Raw genomic sequence first — 15,311 nt, 5'->3', positions numbered from 1 at the left:
CGGAACTGAACCATTTACCAAAAGTGAGTACGCCGCAGTAAAGAAAAGAATAACGTTAGGGAAAGCACCTGGGCCTGACGGAATACCCCCAGAGGTACTTAAACTGTGTGACTTTGACGATATCATGCTTCAATTCTGTAACAAGCTTCTTGAAGGGGAAAACCAGAACAATGGTCTATTGGGAACATTGTACCAATACCAAAATCTGGAGACTTACGGGATTATACCAACTACAGGGGCATCATGCTTACAAACATTGCAGCAAAGATCGCAAACAAAATGATTTTAAATCGCATACAGCCTGCAGTTGAAAATATACTGAGACCTAACCAGAATGGTTTCCGCCCAGGGCGATCCACAACTTCTCACATTCTTGCCCTTCGGAGGCTGATAGAAGATGTGCTCAACCACAATCTTGAAGCAATCATCATATTTGTGGATTTCCGCAAAGCATTTGACAGTGTTCACCGAGGGAAAATGATGGAAATCCTCAGGGCCTATGGGATTCCTGGCACACTAATAAATGGTATCAATCTTCTATACCAAGATACTCGGGCAAAAGTGATTACTCCAGAAGGTGAAACTGAGTTATTCAATATCACTGCTGGTGTCCTTCAAGGAGATACCTTGGCACCATATCTCTTTGTTATTGTCGTAGATTATGTCATGCGACAAACTATCGGAGATCGCGAATATGAACTGGGCTTTGAGCTAGAAAGACGAAAAAGTAGGCGTCACCCACCAGTCGTCATAAGCGATTTCGACTTCGCAGATGACATAGCACTTTTAGCCGAGAAAATAGCACAGGCACAAGAACTCCTATGCCGTATGGAAAACGAAGCTGCTAAAGTCGGACTCCAGCTAAACGCCGGCAAAACAAAACTTATGGCGTTTAATCAGAAAGATCCAGTCATTATTAAAACTAAAAGTGGCGACACTGTCGAAGTAGTTAAGAACTTTAAATATCTGGGATCCTGGATGAAAGACGCAGAAACAGATTTTGAGGTCAGAAAAGCATTAGCGTGGAAAAGCTGTCATAAGCTAAGCAAGATTTGGAAGTCTAATCTACCACGTAAAACCAAACAAAGGCTGTTTATTGCCACAGTTGAGTCCATTCTCTTATATGGATCCGAAACGTGGTCCCTGACCAAATCACTCGAAAAAAGGCTGAACGGCTGTTATACCCGAATGTTACGAATGTGCCTAAACATTCCATGGCAACTCAAACTTACAAACCAACAGTTGTACCAGGATCTACCTGCTGTCACAGACAAAATTCGAGAACGCAGGATGAAAATCGCCGGTCACTGCATTAGACACCCGGACATCCTGGCATAAAGTCTCGTTCTGTGGAAACCGTTAAAAGGAAAACGGAGCAGAGGGAGACCCAGAGTAACATTCGTGGATAATCTGCACCAACTTACAGGACACCAGGGAGATAAAGAAGGCCATGGAGGACAAAGTGCTTTGGAGACAACTCTCAGGATTGGTTCGAGCGGGAGCTCGAACTAAGTAAGTAAGTAAGTATGGCGAATGCTCAGATAAAATATAGGCAAAACTAAGATGTTTTTGTTTTCATGAACACACTGTCCTTACACAGGCACCCATTGTTAACCAGCTATTTAAACATTTGAGGTCACAAATAGGCATAAAATTGGTGTGGAATTGTTTAGGTACAGTACCGGTACTGAGGGATTAGGTATTTTGGACCTGTACCTAATCAATTTTTCCGGTACAGTATCGGTACTGCGTACCGGTACACAGCTCTATTCGTTGACTTTCTTTTTGCTGCACCTGCCACCACGAATGTTCTGCAAACATGTCCATTTTTCTCAGACCGTGAACTTTTGCTACCGCGAACATGAAGCGACCTTACAGTAACTTTCTTCCTGTTGCCTTAAACCCAGAACCAGTACAAACTTTGCACCGAGTGGCTACATTAACATGTTGAAGGTTAAACAAATCAGATGTGCACCTGTAGACCCCGGTACTCACCTCCTTGTACATCTGTTTCACACATCTAATGGGGACAGCACCTGTCAGTCCAGCTCTGTAGGAAATGGAAAAAAAGTAAAAGCATGCTTAAAGTATATAGTAAATCTTTCTGACTAAAACCACACCATCAGCACTGGAAAAAGACAAAAAAGTTTGAATCAGCACCATCTATTATTTATTTCCTCTCGTGAGAGTAAATTCTTTGCATGAGATACCAAAAGCATTGAAGACCACAGTCTACCTTGTCAAATTGGTACATGTACATGTACCAGGGCTCGAAATTCATTTTTTGGCACCGTATAAAACAAAACACATTTAATTTAACAGATCTTACTACTCCTCTTATAAGCTTGAATCTGAAATTGGAGCTGACTTCAACATTTTACTCAAGTACTACAACAAAGATTTCATTATTTTTCTGACACTTAGATAAAAGTGCCTACAAAAATACCTACAAAAATATTTAGATGCACCTTTGCAGTGGGTGCACTGCTCCAATTTCGGGTGCACTAAAGTGCATTTTCGAGTCCTATAGTTACCTGCATTGGTACAAATACAATGTAAAGTTTTTGAACCCTGTTTAGGTACCTAGCCCTAGTACTTCAGGATTCTACATGTATCTTTAGAAGTTCTTTACCTGCCCATACACTCCAGTGCAGCTGCATAGGACTGTAGGTCAGGGTGGTGCCCATCTTTGGTCATCATGAAGAACAGGTGCCGAATTTTGTCCATATTGGCCTGCAAAAAATCATATCAATCAAGTTCAAAATGAGAAAAAAAAAGATGAAAGTAACTTGCTGTTATCACATTTCTATAGAAGAACATTATAGCATAATAATATAAACTGCAAGCATTTGAGGACTGCACACAGACTGAGAGTGTGAGAGATAGAAAGAAAGAGGAAAGAGGGAGGGGGAGAGAGAGAGAGGAAATCAAGAGAGAGAGAGAGAGAGAGAGAGAGAGGAGGAGAGAGAGAGAGGAGAGGAGAGAGAGAGAGAGANAGAGAGAGAGAGAGAGAGAGAAAGAGAGAGAGAGAGAAGAAAATTCCATACCTGTTTAGCCCATCCCTTCAGCACCACATTGTAGATATCAGCATTTAAGTGTTTCCTTTTCTTTTTCTGGTTCTTCAAGTAATGTAGGGTTCTAGTAGCTCTCTCCACCTGTATATCAGCAATACAATAAAAAAATATTTGTTATCCATATGGTCTGTTGTAAATAGACAAACAATATTGCAACTATACTTTTCAGCAATTTCCATTGAAAGATGATGGTGCAAAACTGTCAATATGCCATGTTTGAAGACTAATTAAAAAAATTCATAACATATAAGCCTTGATCTGGACTTAAAAAAACAACCCTTTTTTACTCAAGGACATATGGAATATATCCCTTAACAATCAAAACAGCAAACCCCAACATACAGATGTACATGTACAATGTAGCAGGCAGGAATATACCCCTAGTCAGAATATACCCAGGTACATTCTAGCCAGGGGTACATTCCTGCCTGTTACACTTGTAATACAAAGTTTACATACACATTTATTATCACATACATGTAGCACTATACAAAGGAGCACATTACCTCTCCTATAGACACACACGCTTCCATAAATGACAAGATGTAAGCTTGCTCCTCATTCTGCCTCCTCTCAACGTTCTTCATCTTCTCCATCTCTTCCTGTCTTCTTGAGACATCTAATTTCTCCTGAGCTTCTTCCTCCTCCATCTCCTCGAGAACGTCCAGCTCTTTCTCTACTACTGATTCCGTGACTCTGGGAGCGCTTCTGAAAGGTTTCTTGTGCTGCGTCTGCCATCTTGGTGCGCTAACGTTTCTCTGTGACGATTGCATCTTTTCCACTTGGTCAGATGTATACATGTTGATGTTGGATTTGCTGGAGAGACCTCTCTGTGAAAGCGTGTGTTCTGGTGGGCGAGGGGGGGACATCACAGGTTCGAGTCTTACGTGACTAGACACCTTCCTCGTCTTCAGTATCTCTTGTTTCTTCTGTCTCTGTCTGACCACTTCACCTGGAAGATGGAAAAAGAATCCGTGTCATCAGGTTCGCAGGTCACTGAATAAAAGAGGGTCTGCAAGGGGGGGTCCCAACAACGCTATACGCTGAATTCGGAAACCTCTCAATTACGCTTTACGATAAATTCCAAGTGGCTACAACGCATTGCGTAGAATTAAAACGCCGAATATGCTCTACGCAAAAATATTAGAGCGATCCGTCTATGCTCTACTACGTAGAATTAAAACGGCCAATTATGCTCTACGGAAAAGGGCTTGCGGGCCCCCAATAAAGAGACTCTAATTTTACACAACAAAGAGGTTTATTCAGCCAACGTTTCAGTGACCGTCTGTCACCTCCCTCAGGGCAATTCTGACTGGTACACATTGCACAGCATCGGCTGAATAAAACTCTTGGTTGCAGTGTAAAAAAGTCTATTTACTACTAATTTAGTCAGGAAAAAGAACCATAATTGTTCTTCTAAAGCTACATCATGTTATATTACCTCCTTCGTTTCTTAAAATCAGAACCACAGATTCTGTCATTAGAGACTGTGGGTAAAGTCTTTGTCAAAAGAGATTGCAAGCAAGATCTCTGCTGCCAGCACAATTGTAGATTCCACTGGAAGAAATCCTGTTGCAATTTTTCTGTGCATGTGGATACCTATATACACTGTATACATACATGTGTACATCATGTGTTATAACATACCTTTTTCTGGCTTGCTTAGCTGTTGGGCTCTAGATGACAACACTGGAAAGCAAACACAAAATAATACGTCGGGAATCTAAAAATAACATTAACGGAGCAACTTCACATTTCGTTATACACTTATGATGTCACGTGACAATATCAGTGAACTTGATTTCTATGTAACGTTAAGTCAAATTGTACCAAATAAATCTTCCTGTGTCATTTGAACACTCTTTGTGAAGAGGTACAGGTATGGGATAGGAGAGAACGATTACAATTCCTTACAACAATGGTTACCCTGGGAGCCATCCTCGTTGGTCGTCGGGGAGAGTTAGTAAACGCCGCGGGCCCTGGTTAGCCCGTCCCCGGCACACGCCCTCCCCGCCCTACGCTGGGCACCACATGCGGAAACCCTCTAGGCCGCGCGCTGAAACCCTATGCGGATACCCTCTAGGCCGCGCGGTGTTTACTAACTCTCCCCGACGACCAACGAGGATGGCTCCCAGGGTAAACAATGGTAAACAACTGTTACAGCTAAACTGTTTTCAGCTCATACCTGTGTACAACTCCAGGCGTGGGTCCTTCTTCTTTGCGGCCACATTTGCATATGTCCGGAAGCCAACAGAGTTCTGGTACCCTACAGCATTGTATCAAACAGGAAAAAGGACAAAATTGAGTGTGATTTCAGTGAAACTGTATATAATCTTGCTTGGTATTGCCAGGGTATCTTAACTGGTGTTAAATTTTGTTCATTGTTCTCAAGCTTCTGTGCAAATAACTTTAATTCATTTTAAGTCCTCCGTGAACGTTATCAATATTTACTTTGTAGAAAAATATTCAAATTTTGGAATCCACAATTAGCATTATAATCGCTGTGCTGCATCGTCAAATACATGATCAGACAGGCCACCTTTACCGTAAACCATATCAGGGTTATAGATCTAGAAAGTCAGTATAGATACATCTTCCCAATACTTTCGTACAACAATAAATTATATATGATAACGTTATATGATGGAGCAATTATTTTACCACGTGGGGCGATGTCAAATAAATATTTATGGATCAAATTATTCAACTACTCGATGTCAAAACGTAAAAATTCTAAGTGCTGCCGCCCGATCATATCAGTAAGCTCAACAAGAATATATACAAACTCGTAGCATAACAATTAAGTGTTGTGATATGATCATACTATAGTCCGGAAACGCCCGATCCCACACTCACGTGTAGCTGAGGTTCTGAGTTTGTCGCACGTCGGACACCCTCCAAACCAGACCGATCCCAGACCAGCAGACGACCCCAGCGTCGGTACGGTCACCCGGAAACTCCGGACGGACGTCAGGCGAAGGATCAGCGTCATGTTCTGCTGCGTGATGAGCGCGATTTTAATCTAACACGCCAAGTTATGGAACCAAAACAACGTGACCTACGCATAGTTCAACAAACAACCCTACGTCGCCATGTTGGAATAAACCAATCACACTTGGAGGGGGTGACATATTTTTTAAAAAGTTTTTTTTTTAGTACCCCAATAACAATCATGGAGATAGAAATTATAATTTCGACATACCAATCGATTTCTTTTCGCAGTTGAATTCAGAAATGAACAATAATGCGACAGGGTAACCCAATTTTGCTTTTCACGAATCTGTATGCAGTATTCAGATACATCGCATGGTGGTGCTACAGTACAGCCCTCCCGGCCGACTCCAGAAAAGTTGAGATGGAAAAGTTACAAGGTTGCTAAAATTTCTTTCAAGTAGAGATCGCAAAATGACAAATAAGCAATTCTAAAAATGGGTGTAAATTATAGGGCAAAAGTGTATTAGATGTTTTTATAAGATATGCGTATTTGTCGCCAAGAGTTCGAGCATATATAAAAGGTGTCACTCTCACAATATAAAACTTATAAATAAGCCCAATACCTTTAATAAAGACCATCGAGCTATTAAACGTATGCGTTACTAATCAAATAAGGTGCGTATTGTGTACATGATATTCTCAAAAGCCCCTGCGATGCTTTGTATCCGCTTGAAGATTACCTTTCCATGCCACCCAGTATCTGCTTGGAGATCCACAATCCATGCCACCCCGTATCTGCTTGTAGCTTGTATCTGTTTGGTCACATTATCCCAGCAACCAATCAGCAAGAAGAAACTACTCCCACCTGCAAATGGAATGCATGACTATATTTGGCACACATGACCTACTTGCTCTACAGGAGTAATTGATAATTAAGAAAAATACAAATCCAGGTGGTAGGACCACGTCGTTGCAAGATGGTGAGTGTGTTTCGAAGGGGCAGTTAAAGTTCGCCTTGGAAGACGCGATACTTTCGTGATTTTTGGTATGTACAAATGTAGGTAGCTTTCATGATGCTTGGTATAATTATGTGACAATTATGGAAATATGCATGTAATTTGCAGAATTTATGGAGAAATTCAATAAATCAGCTGCATTCCATGATAGGACTATTGAAGCTTGTGACATTGGTAATTGAGAACGAGAGAAACACAGGCAGATATTGATCATGTAAATGAAGATTTTTTTTCGCATAATTAATGAGAAATTTTATAATTATGTAATGATAACTGCCAGGAATTTCATACTTATGGTATTTAAAAGTTCAGCGAAGGTGAACATCATTAAACATAATGTATTCAAATCAGGACCTCATTTGCATAATTTATGAGGAAATACTAGAATGGCATTGTTTGTTTGTTAATATACATGTATCTGTCTTTTGGTTGATAATATGATAAATTGATATAATTCATGAAAATGAGGATCCTGTTTGCACAGTCAGGGGGAATAATACAAATTGTCAGTCATAAAGATAAACTACTTAATTATGTTACTTTTATACTGTCAGTGATCACTCTGATTCGAACTCAGTTTATGTTACTTAATTATGTTGATTATTTTAAATTATTCAATTTATGTTAATATTGAGTTGAATATTTTTTTCTGTACATTTCTGTTGTTATAATTTTGAATTTTATGTGAACTCCAGGAAGAATAGTGGTCAGTTGAACACTAATGGAGATCTAATAAAAACAAACAAACAAACAAACAAACATCATTTGGCTAAGGTATGATGTCGGGGAAATCTAGTTTAAGCTACCTACATACCAAAAATCATGACGATCCGTGGACCGGTTTTTATGGTTTTTCTCCTTCAAAGATTTTGAAACAAATGTCCCTTCAGTTCCTAGCTTTAAAAGTTCCAAAATATCTGTTCAATGACGGCCGGCGGGATTACAAGTCTTGTTGTGAAGGCATGTTGCCTGATAGAGAAAATATAGTCCTCAGTCTCAGGCCTTGTTCATATGAAACCACCCGAACCGCGATTCGGGTAACTCGCATTCCTCACATCTGGTCCACGTGCCATACATTCCTTTCAAACCGTGCCCGATCACGATTGTCCGAAACTGCATTCATTGTTGTTTGATGAAAACACGCAAGGTAGCGTGTTATTAATGTCAGAGGTCAACGACCTGCTTGCTGGTGCCCCCCTCCCAGCGTATCTCGGCCGCAAATCACGATGCGGGAAAACCGATTCGAAACCACTAGAAGTGGTTTGGGATCGAGGCGCTTTCAATGTGATTTGGAGCGTTCAGATGGGGCCACTTGAAACCGGCTTCGGGGGAAACCACATATGTAAAGCGCCTTCACCGACTTTATATGAACAGGGCCTCAGTCGCGTTGTGGTGTGGTGTGGTGTGGTTGTTCAGTCCGCCCGGTGTTGTGTTGTCCTTGTCTGCCGTTTGAAACCATGTAGTACAGGAGCATGAAAACCTCGCCCGTTCTCTAATTTGGCAAGTGAACAAAGGATTCAAGATCATTCAAACTTCCTCTTTTGTCAGCAACTATTGAGCGGTACACTGTGGCCTGATAAATTGGAGACTAAACATTCGAAATTAGATTATCTTCCTCTTCTCGTTTCCAGGTAGCTATAGTATAGGTATAGTGCCAAAGTTGCGCGTACATTGCGAGTTCCTAGGTCTGCAACTCAGAAGGCGACTTTCTCCAGACTATGGGGCTATTCTCGTCTACAGCAAAACGTCGTGACGTGCAAGAACTACAAGACGACATCCACAGCGACAAAAAGTCGTACTTAGAAAGTTGTAACAAACCAACAACAGCTGAAAAACGAAGAGGAAGCCGAGTTTTGCCTCCGCTGGTTAGAAGGATTTCAGAAGAAGAGGGTGTCGGGCCAGGAGGACTGATGATCTGTACACAGGAGCAGGAAAGGTGCACATTCTGAGCCTATTTGAGAAGACCTCAGCACCAATATGTACATTCAAGTAGAGAGACTTTTCTTTTTAGGCCGCGCAAGCACTACTAGCGAGGTTGACTGAAACTGCAGATTTTTTTAAAAAGAATGGAGGGGCACGGCCAAGGTAGGGGCGTGTTTGTGATTTTTCGTCGATGATCGGATAAAGAAACGGGTACTTTCTGCAACCCATTGTGTTTTCTGCACACTTGGTTGTCTGAGGTGGCAGCTAAATTTTCAGACGATCACGTGAGGTGAGCAAGCAATCATAACACTAGTAACAGTCACCATCTTGCAAGATTGAATGGCCGGCTTGTCTTGGTGCTTACGCCCTTGCCTGAAGACTGTGTATAACATCGCCATCGCGAAATTAAAAGGTGAACTTGCCCTGGTAAATGGTAATGGCCTGGACCAGCTGTGACATCCTTACCAAGACTGAAAGGTGATCCCACTAGCCCAGCAGAAGCACCATGTTGGTAAGAACTTTGGACACTTTATTTGTGTTTACATGCAATCGGACAGAGCCTTAGTATTTCGGCTAGAAAAAATATATTGTTGTTTTGTAGGATTCGGCAATGCTTTCAAATTCTTCAGGGGAAAATGGTAGCAATTCACTATAGGGACTCATTGATGATTGCGTTTGTAAGTGACCTTTGTGACTCACACTAGCAGGTTGATATTTGGTACACAGTCACACAAAAGATTTTATTGGTATAGTGGGGAAATGGGACATGAATAGGCCACATAACAGACTGTTGTCTATACACGTATTGTCACTATGCATATATGATTGAGTTTGTCAAATTCCGATATGCAACATTGTGTTACAAGCACAGCGTTAACCACAGATATATTTTGTAGGTCGTATGAAAACTGTAGCTGTATCTTCGGCTAAGAGTGCATTCACAATTTCTTCTGTGTTTTTCCTTTCAACAAATTGTATTGTGAGTCTGTTTTATGATTCAACCCAGGCCTGTGGTTCAGCTTGCCCCCGAATTCGCCCCTCTAACACCCTGACCCTCGTCCCGAAACAGTCTTGTTCGAATTCAATGATAACTACGTTTTGTCTAGTAACTACATTGAGCTTAGGGTGATCCTGGGACCCTTCTGTGTCAAGCCAACAGATTTCCAAAGCACCAGTGTACAAAAATGTCGGGCCTTAGCAACTACTAGTGTGGGGATATAATTCGAGTTCAATGATAGTTACGTTTTGTTTAGTAATTACATTGAGTAGGACGATCCTGGGACTGAATATGGGTCTTAGATACATCAATAGCACCCTTCTGTGTCAATCCAACATAATTTCAAAGCACCAGTGTACAAAAATGCCCGGCCTTGGCAACTACAAGTGTGGGGGATAAATTCGAGTTCAATGATAGTTACGTTTTGTTTAGTAACTACATTGAGCTTAGGACGATCCTGGGACTGAATATGGGTCTTAGACATCAATAGCACCCTTCTGTGGCAAGCCAACATAATTTCAAAGCACCAGTGTACAAAAATGCCCGGCCTTGGCAACTACAAGTGCGGGGGAATAATTGGGTTATGGGCGACAAATCCATTTCACTTCTGAGGCTATATTGTCATGCCGACGACTGTTACATTTGTGCCCTAGGCGAACGGTTAAACCCACATTATCCTCGCATTTGTGCTCCTACCTTCTGGTGGGATAATTGCTTTCTAAGTGATTGGCGAGGTCACATGGCAAGGTCATGTATAAGTGAGCACGCCAGGGACACGGGCACAGCATGCTTGATAATTAGATTATACATGTATCGATTCCATTCGCTACGTACAAAGGAGACTTTGTTCTGATAAAAGAAATGTACGTGTGGCCAGTCACGAAGATGTGCCCCATTGGATAAAATCATTGTCGATTTGATGTGATGTTCAGCATTGAAGTTCGACCTTCCGCACGTAATAATTGTTCCAAATCAGTATAGCAATCAGAAACGAGTGGAACAGCCATCCGAAATGATTAAAACGAACGGAAACAATCCATATGCATATACAAGTTGTAATATCACTCTTGTAATATAGCGTTATGTATGTTTTTGTACCATCTATGCGTAAAATGTGTGTATAGATTTATTAGGACTTAAAATGATGTAAACTTGATCTTTTTGATATGAAAAGTTTCCTGCATGCCCATTTGAGTTTCTCATGAATAAAGAATCATTCATTCAAACAAACAAACAAACAAACAAACAAACAAACAAACAAACAAACAAACAAACAAACAATATTTTATGACGTGACCACGTTTCGTACTGTCGCTTCCAATACATTAAAAAATGTAATAATGGGCGCTAGTTTCATGGGATATGCTAAGTGCTTGACATACTGCATGTAGTCTCCACCAGACAAACAACAGGGGTTCAACAATAACATTTAGCCAAATAGGGAGAATAATTGGGAGTTTAGCTACCGTATAAATTTGCCCTCGCCGTTAGGAGCTGAAATTAGCCCTCCGGCGGACTGACTCTCCTGGCCGGTCGAATACTTCCCTTTTTACCGAATTCTACTATCCACACCCCGTAGGATCTAGGAAGGCCTGGTGGAGACTAATGCTGCCGAGTAAATACTGCAACAAGCAGCAGTTTAACTTTAACTATGTAAGTACAATAAAGCTTTTCTTGTCCTCAGAAGGGCGACCTCTAGCGATGTCAGCCTGAACTACAATGGGAACAGGCTCGTCAGTGGACAAGTACAGGGACAAGTGTCAGCTCGCGGTTGGACAGCAAGGGCAACACCACAAGAGACCAGCTCCTAGCAGTGACCAGTGTCAGACTTTCTTTGACCTTAGCAGTGGCCGAAGGCAATCTGCCTCGCCGCAAAAGGCCAGTATGACTAAGACCACAGGAAAGGACAATGATGATTTACTAATCTCGCGCCAGCCGGCGATCTACCCAGCCGTTACAGAACCGAATACACGGACTACAGATTCAAGATGAAAACTAGAAAAGTAACATTTGCGAAACAAATGCATAATGTTTACCTTCACATATGGTCTGCTCTGTTAATTCTTACTCAAATACCGGTACATTCATAAATATGGTCAGACAGGAGTCTAAATCCCTCCTGCTATAAAATTGCAGCATGATGTAACCCAACACTAGTTACCATGGTAACAGACGGTCTGGTTCAGGTCATTGACCTTTCTGGTTTGGAGAAGAAGAGCTAGGAAACGTAGCAAAAACAGTATGTTTTCATTCGGTAAATATAAGGATAAAAGAATAACGTAAGAGTCTTAGGAACAACTAGGAAGAACATTCTATCTAATATAGGTCTTTTAAGAAATCTTTGAAAAGATTTCTTCTCTCTTTTTAAAGCAAATGGAGATGACTTCACATAGTTTTTCTATTGTGTGGTCATTACTGGTAGACATGAGGCCAGATGACTGAAAATCTCTTTCTTTGTTCTACCTTTACACAGTTTGTCTAAGTGGATATTTCTAAATACAAATGTAGTATGTTACGTTCGGCATAATAAAACTTACAGTCAAGTAGTACAAAATGTATCTTCTAAACAGAAATATTTTTATTTATAATGAAATTTGAAAAACCGTGTATAGATCTACTTATTGGGATACTTTATTGTGTCCGTTAGCTGACATTACAACTGTAATTTTTGCGAGCAGATAATCTCCACGGACATTTTTCATACCTATACAGCTGTCTTATAATATAAGAAGCGAGAATTTGAATGTGTACATAGTAATCGAACCAGTAGTCAATAGTACACATTAGTATGTATATAGTGAGATATCTCTGTACATTTTGTATAGTGAGTGTTTTATACATGACCTCTACTTAGCTCGTAAGAGCATGAACGTACAATAAAGGCCTTTCATTCATACATTGTATTGGCCAACACAGTGACAAACAATGACTGACAATGTATAGCGTGCTTTGTAGACTTTGGGCGTTGTTCAAAACTGAGCTTGATAAAATGTACCGCACAGGCCTTCATGTGGCTTAGTACATACAAATAAATCGGTGTGTTGCACCTAAGGGCATGTTGATTTGATTACATAGATGACATCCGGATCCGCGCGCGCATGAATTTTCGGCCATTTAAAAAAAGTTTTCGACCATACTGTAAATCGTACAAAATGAGCGAATATATGTCGTATGTTGCAAAAAAAAGTATTGGAAAACGATACTAATGCATAGAATGCTGAAATCAATTCAGGAAAAGAAGAAAATGTGAAGAAATGAAAATGAAGAGTCTATTATTATTCGCCATACCATACTAGCTCTGTGTGTCATTTGTTCAACCTTTATGACCACGTAGATTTCATAATATATCTTTCTTTCTTTATTCTTTATTTCAGGCGCAAATTGGCCCATAGTAGACAAACAATTAAAATAACAAGGTGCACACATAGTAAAAACGGTAGGGTTCGGTACATATACATACGGGAAAGGCCTTACCGGTAGACTAGGCCGATATAGTGATCCCAGTAGTGACTGGTGGATGATAGGTCTGAGTGGATTGCGAGTTTTATGATACTGTTATTACTGTTGAGGAGCCGATTGGTGAAAGAGTGTGTTAGTTTACGTCTGCGAGCATCGAAGGTATCGACAACCTCAGTCACAAACATTCGACTGGCGCTCTCGAATTTTCCATATGAAAACAATATTCTAAAGGCGTTGTTAGGCCACACCGCCTTAATTTTATGGATGACATCCTCGGAAGACCCCCAAACTAGTGCGAGCGGGCGAAAAAAAAAAAGAAAAATCCGGCACAAAATAAAAATGCTACTAAACCGCAGGAATACAAAGCCGGTATTGTGAATTTGGCGCATTACATCGCGATGTATACGACAGGTCAGCACATGCTGGCTTTTTGCGGAATTTATGAATGAACACTGAGTCGTGGAGCTTCGGTAGCTTGGGTGCCGTCCTCCAGAGTTACCACCGGCTTCGTTGTCGAATGGACTACCCAAGCCTAAAGCCAGGCCAGAGACTCGGAAGACGTGATCTTTTTTTTTTTTTGAGATCAGGCGAAAATCAATGCGCGCGCGGATGTCATCCATAAAATTAAATCGGTGTGACCTTATAAGCCGTTCGGAGTTTGCGAATAGCGCCCAGAGTGTAGCGTGTCCACAACTGGGCGCAATACATAGAGAAACAGTATGCGTTGAAAAGTGTGCGCTTCACTTCTGTAGAGGCAAACTTAAATTTACGAACTAAGGAATTGGCTCTGGTGTAGAAGCCTCTAATGTGAGTACGGATCGACTCGTCATCAGACAGGTTGGTAGTTATCTGGTTGCCCAGGTAGTTCACAGAAGAAACATACTGTAGGTTAGTTCCATAAAGCCTTACTGAAGGGGGCGCACAGTTCAACCGAAGTCTGTTACATGGAAAGTACATACAATGGCTCTTCTTTTCGCTGAAGAGAATATCGTTGCGATCACCAAAGCTTTCACAAATTTTTCAAAAGTTTTTGCAGTCCTTTAACAGAAGGACAAATAATACATATGTCGTCTGCATACAAAAAATGGTTCACAATAGTACTGCCAATATAGCAGCCAACACCGCTCGAGTTCAGCTCAACACTAAGGTCAGAAATGTAAACATTAAAGAGAAAGGGAGACAGTAGGCTACCCTGTGGCAAACCGTTACTTACAGTAAGATTGTCAGAAAGGGAGCTGCCCCAACGCACCCTAAAAGTCAGAGTATTATACCAGACTACGAGTAGCCGGACTATGTACAATGGAACGTGCCTATCGATTAGTTTTTTAAAGAGTGACCAATGATTGACACGGTCAAACGCTTTTGCGGCGTCGAGAAAACATACAAACACGGGGGAGCCACGGCTCTGATAGTAACTGATTACCTCCTTCAACGCAAACACACACATGTCAGTGCCATGATGTTTCTTGAAGCCGAACTGGTTATCCGGACTATGGAGGTATTCCTCTAGGCGCAGTAGAAGCAAAATTTCCAGAGCTTTACAAAACGGGCTGGCGACCGCTATTGGCCGGTAGTTATCTCTATCAGTCAAACTACCATTCTGTTTTTTGATGATGGGAATCATAACGGTACAGAGTAGCCTAGATGGAATGTACCCATGCCGGAGCACCGCAGAAAATAACAAGGACAGTAATGTGGACAGCCGGGGACCTGCATATTTCAGGTGCTCGGCTGCAATCCCGTCAGCATCACACGATTTACCATTGGTCAACTTGTTGATTGCCTCAGATACCTCGTCTACGGATACATACATTCCTGGGTTGTCAGCAACACCTGACTCAACTGTGTTGATTACAAACGACTTATGCACAGTGGTATTTACAGAATTCAACAGTGTACTGTAGTGGT

At 41.2% G+C, this 15,311-nt stretch overlaps 1 protein-coding gene across 3 annotated transcripts in view; it reads right to left on the bottom strand.

Moving 5' to 3' along the window:
- The window catches only part of LOC109463139 (DNA-directed RNA polymerase, mitochondrial-like), a 31,006-nt gene extending 24,832 nt beyond the window's left edge, over window positions 1–6,174 (bottom strand). The window contains exons 1-7 of one of the 3 annotated variants that reach the window (XM_019759853.1): window positions 5,931–6,174; window positions 5,260–5,340; window positions 4,722–4,763; window positions 3,581–4,026; window positions 3,048–3,155; window positions 2,633–2,733; window positions 1,996–2,050 (exon numbers count right to left, since the gene is read on the bottom strand). In XM_019759853.1, coding sequence (XP_019615412.1) covers window positions 1,996–2,050; window positions 2,633–2,733; window positions 3,048–3,155; window positions 3,581–4,026; window positions 4,722–4,763; window positions 5,260–5,340; window positions 5,931–6,066 — 969 coding nt within the window. In that variant the 5' untranslated portion in view covers window positions 6,067–6,174. The remainder of the gene's footprint in view (window positions 1–1,995; window positions 2,051–2,632; window positions 2,734–3,047; window positions 3,156–3,580; window positions 4,027–4,721; window positions 4,764–5,259; window positions 5,341–5,930) is intronic. The other 2 variants (XM_019759852.1, XM_019759854.1) reach the window with 2 other exon arrangements.
- Between the last annotated feature and the right edge of the window lie 9,137 nt (window positions 6,175–15,311).

Source organism: Branchiostoma belcheri, unplaced genomic scaffold (assembly GCF_001625305.1).
Source record: "Branchiostoma belcheri isolate BF01 breed outbred unplaced genomic scaffold, Haploidv18h27 scaffold122, whole genome shotgun sequence".
In the NCBI taxonomy this organism is placed as follows: Eukaryota; Metazoa; Chordata; class Leptocardii; order Amphioxiformes; family Branchiostomatidae; genus Branchiostoma; species Branchiostoma belcheri.
This window is presented reverse-complemented; position numbering and strand designations above follow the sequence as displayed.